At 44.6% G+C, this 3,795-nt stretch overlaps 1 protein-coding gene across 1 annotated transcript in view; it reads left to right on the top strand.

Annotated features, from left to right (window-relative positions):
* Window positions 1-539: 539 nt before the first annotated feature.
* Window positions 540-3,795, top strand: part of Adhfe1 (alcohol dehydrogenase iron containing 1) — a 24,972-nt gene continuing 21,716 nt past the window's right edge. The window contains exons 1-4 of the mRNA XM_050142077.1: window positions 540-629; window positions 766-920; window positions 1,047-1,243; window positions 3,454-3,531. Coding sequence (XP_049998034.1) covers window positions 576-629; window positions 766-920; window positions 1,047-1,243; window positions 3,454-3,531 — 484 coding nt within the window. The 5' untranslated portion in view covers window positions 540-575. The remainder of the gene's footprint in view (window positions 630-765; window positions 921-1,046; window positions 1,244-3,453; window positions 3,532-3,795) is intronic.

The following is a 3,795-nucleotide window of genomic DNA, read 5'->3' as shown; positions in this document are numbered from 1 at the left end:
TAAAACAAAAAAAAAAAAAAAAAAAAAAAAAAAAAGAAAAGAAAAGAAAAGAAAGAAAGAAAGAAAGAGAGAAAGAAAGAAAGAAAAGTAGCCTATGTGTGTTAGTGTGAAACTCTGCTTTTGTGTGTAAACTCAAGAAGCCCATGCAACTTTGATTTAGAGTCCAGCAGACGGCCTTCCACAGAGCCCGTCTCGGTGGAGTTGGTGGGTGGGATGCTACGTGGGTGTGTATGGACGCAGACAAGGGCTGGATAAATAAAGGGGCAAAAACTGCAGAACAGACATTTACACTGGAAAGTAGGGAATTTGAGAGTTAATTTCGATGCAGGGGTTAGGGAGGCCAGACATTTGAAGCTGAAGAAACAAGTGAAAATTTGTTATGTATTTGGGAAAAGACAAATACACAATTTCAGTATGACTGGAGCCAAGGTTTGCTTAAAGAAGCAGGGAAGCCAGAGCTGAGAGAGCAGAGGACCGTGCTAAAGAACGTATCGTTTATTCTCTAAACTGTGAGGCGTCGTCTCTGGCTTTCAGGAATCCATCAGCCAACACCTAATCTCTTTTTCTCTTTTCAGATGGCTGTTTCGAATATTAGATATGGGGCAGGAGTCACAAAGGAAGTAGGCATGGCAAGTATTTGTGACGTCGCTGGCCTCTGTTACATCTCGTAAACATGAGTATTAACGTACAATGATCGAATTCTGTGTTCCTAAAGAGCACGTGAAACTCACCCAAAGTATCTAGCACGGTGTCTTTCTATTACAGGATCTACAGAATATGGGCGCTAAGAAGGTCTGCTTGATGACAGACAGGAACCTCGCCCAGCTCCCTCCTGTGCAAACAGTTCTGGACTCCCTGGTGAGGAGTAACATCAGCTTTCAGGTCTATGATGGCGTGAGGGTGGAGCCCACAGATGGAAGGTAAGGTCTTCGCGTGCAGAAGCCAGCAAGATGGCTGCTGTGGAAAATTTGCCCAGGCCTTATGGAACACCATGGTACTGTGTGTAAATACATATCATAAGGCTTTTTTGTTTTCCGTTCTCCAAGCTTCATGGATGCGATTGAGTTCGCCAAAAAGGGAGCCTTTGATGCGTACGTGGCTGTAGGCGGGGGCTCCACCATGGACACCTGTAAGGCCGCTAACCTGTACGCTTCCAGCCCCCGCTCTGAGTTCCTCGATTACGTCAATGCCCCCATTGGGAAGGGGAAACCGGTGACCGTGCCTCTGAAACCGCTGATCGCAGGTAACACTCTGCAACTTGGCTTTAGGAGACCTTGGGTACTACGCTAGCCCTAGCCATTGATTTCAAGGTCTACATTTCCAGAACCTCTGCTCTGTTCCTTTCTAATCAAATCAATGTGTTAATAAGAGAACAAAGCGGGCAGCCATTGCTTATCTGAAAACTCTGACCTTCACCACCGCACAGAGAGGCAATTGGGTCAGTTTGGAGGAAGCGTGCAGTTTCTACATCCATTAGCACACACGTAGAAGCTCTGTTGTTAAAATGCAGTGACTGGGAATAGCGGGACGTCCTGTGTAAGTCTCGTCCCTGCTATCCCTGCTTCTGCCCCTGTTGTAAGCAGTCTTGGTAGGGACTTGAGGGAGTCCTTGGCAGCTAAACTGCTGTGACATGAACGAGGGATCAGCGGGGAGCAGCATAATTGGAGTCTGGCCAATGGAACCCACTGGTGAAACCATGCCGGCGTCACACAGAGAGGTGATTAGTAAAGTTTAGAAACTTGACCGAACTACAAAACCACAGGGCCCAGCACAGGCAGCTCGTTTCTGCGCCCGTTGCCAAGAGGGAATAAAGATGTCTTTTAGAGACAGGATGTGCTCGTGTTCCTACCAGAGGTGCTGGGCAACTTGATCTCTGGCTCTAGAGAACCAGGCTTTCCAGAGCTCATTGCTGTTTATATGAAACGGACTTTCCACATAGGTATGATTAATCTACACATGTTAATACTGACGTAGATATCATACATGCATGTCACAACAGAGATCATATATTCAACACAGTTTCATGTTAGTACGGACACAGACAATATGTGTATAAAACCTGTTTGCTTGGATACAGACAGCATGCTGTAGCACAATGCCTGCTCTAAACACTAAGGTATGGTTGGAGAGTCAGGCAAGGAGCTGGAGACTGAAACACACACAGAGAGAGACAGACAGACAGACAGACAGACAAAGACACAGGTAATGCCTAGAATTCCTGCTTTATTGTGTTCCAGGGCAGCTTATATAGGCTCTCTTTGACCAGTGGCCACTCCCTAACTCTCAGCTGCAAACCCACCAGAAACCACTCCCCTGCCATCGGGAACTCCTGAGGTGCTCAGAGCAGCTGCAAAACAAGTTGTTTGCTTAAAACAGCTGCAAGCATAGGAAAACAAATTGTTTACGCCAGCAGACAGGGGTCACAAGAAATTTAAGGTCTGGGGGTCCACAGTCCCCCACAGCATGCGTGTTAAATATGCATGCACGTTAACCATACATGTATGTTAATTTATTATATGTTCAATATAAATTCACAAAATATATTTGTATATATACAGATAGCATGCATATTAAACACACATGCATGTTAAGCATATATACATGTTAATGAAGCCATGTATATATCTAATTTTTTTCATATTCCAACCACAGTTCTCCCTCCAACCTCTCCTCCTGCTCCCCTGCACTTCCCCCCCCAGCCCATCCCCAAACCACTCATCCCAGCAGGTAAGAGCTCTTATAGAGAGTCAGCAAAGTCTGGCACATTAAGTTGGGGCAGAACAAGGTCCTCCACGCTACATGAAGGCTGAGCATGGCATCCTACCCTAGGGAATGGTCTTTAACAAGCTAGCTCATGTACCAGGAATAGCTCCCGGTCCTACTGCCAGGGGCCCCTCAGATAGTCCAAGCTTCACCACTGTCCCCCACATGCGGAGAGCCGGTCCCATTAAGTCTCGAAACCATGTATGTTGTGTTAACAAATGTAGAAGTCATGTAAATGTTAAGCAGACCACATGTTAAAAGATACGATATAGGCTGGGCGGTGGTGGCACATACCTTTAATCCCAGCTCTTGGGAGGCAGAAGCAGGTGGATCTCTGTGAGTTCAAGGCCACCCTGGTTTACAGAGCTACACATAGAAACCTTGTCTTTAAAATACAAATAAAAAAGATATGATATACATTAAGTATACATGCACATTCAAACATCATGAACTAGCGCAGATACAGACTGCCTTCATGCATGCTAATGTAGTCACAGACATAACATACACATGTGTATTAATGCAACATGGGTGTCACATGACTCCTTAGCGTATATGTTACACAGATGTCAGACAAGCAGGTCAGGGATACTCCTTTTCAGTCTTTGCTCCTTGTTTCTGAGGTGGAATTAAGTGTCTCCACTGAGCTCTGTTCAGATCCCTCCTAATATTCATATTATTTTGTTCAAGTTCCCACTACCTCAGGAACCGGCAGTGAGACTACAGGGGTCGCCATTTTTGACTATGAACGTTTGAAAGTAAAAACTGGTAAGAATTTTATTCATAATTTTTTTGAAATTCTCTCTCTCTCTCTCTCTCTCTCTCTCTCTCTCTCTCTCTCTCTCTCTCTCTCTCTCTCACCTTTCTATCTCACTCCCTTGTCTTTGAGGCTGTTATTTAGGAATCAAGGAATTAAGGGAACTCAAATATACATTTTCTCTTCTCAAGTATGTGTAAAAATAGGCTTATAAGCTTCTTGTTGAGAAGCTTACCTGAAAAGCTTATGAAAATGCCATAGATCTCCATATATAT

The sequence above is a fragment of the Alexandromys fortis genome, unplaced genomic scaffold (assembly GCF_014885135.2).
Source record: "Alexandromys fortis isolate MF-2015 unplaced genomic scaffold, M_Fortis_MF-2015_v1.1 scaffold_41, whole genome shotgun sequence".
Taxonomy (NCBI): domain Eukaryota; kingdom Metazoa; phylum Chordata; class Mammalia; order Rodentia; family Cricetidae; genus Alexandromys; species Alexandromys fortis.
Note: the sequence above shows the minus strand (reverse complement) of the source record. Positions and strands in the feature narration are given on the sequence as shown.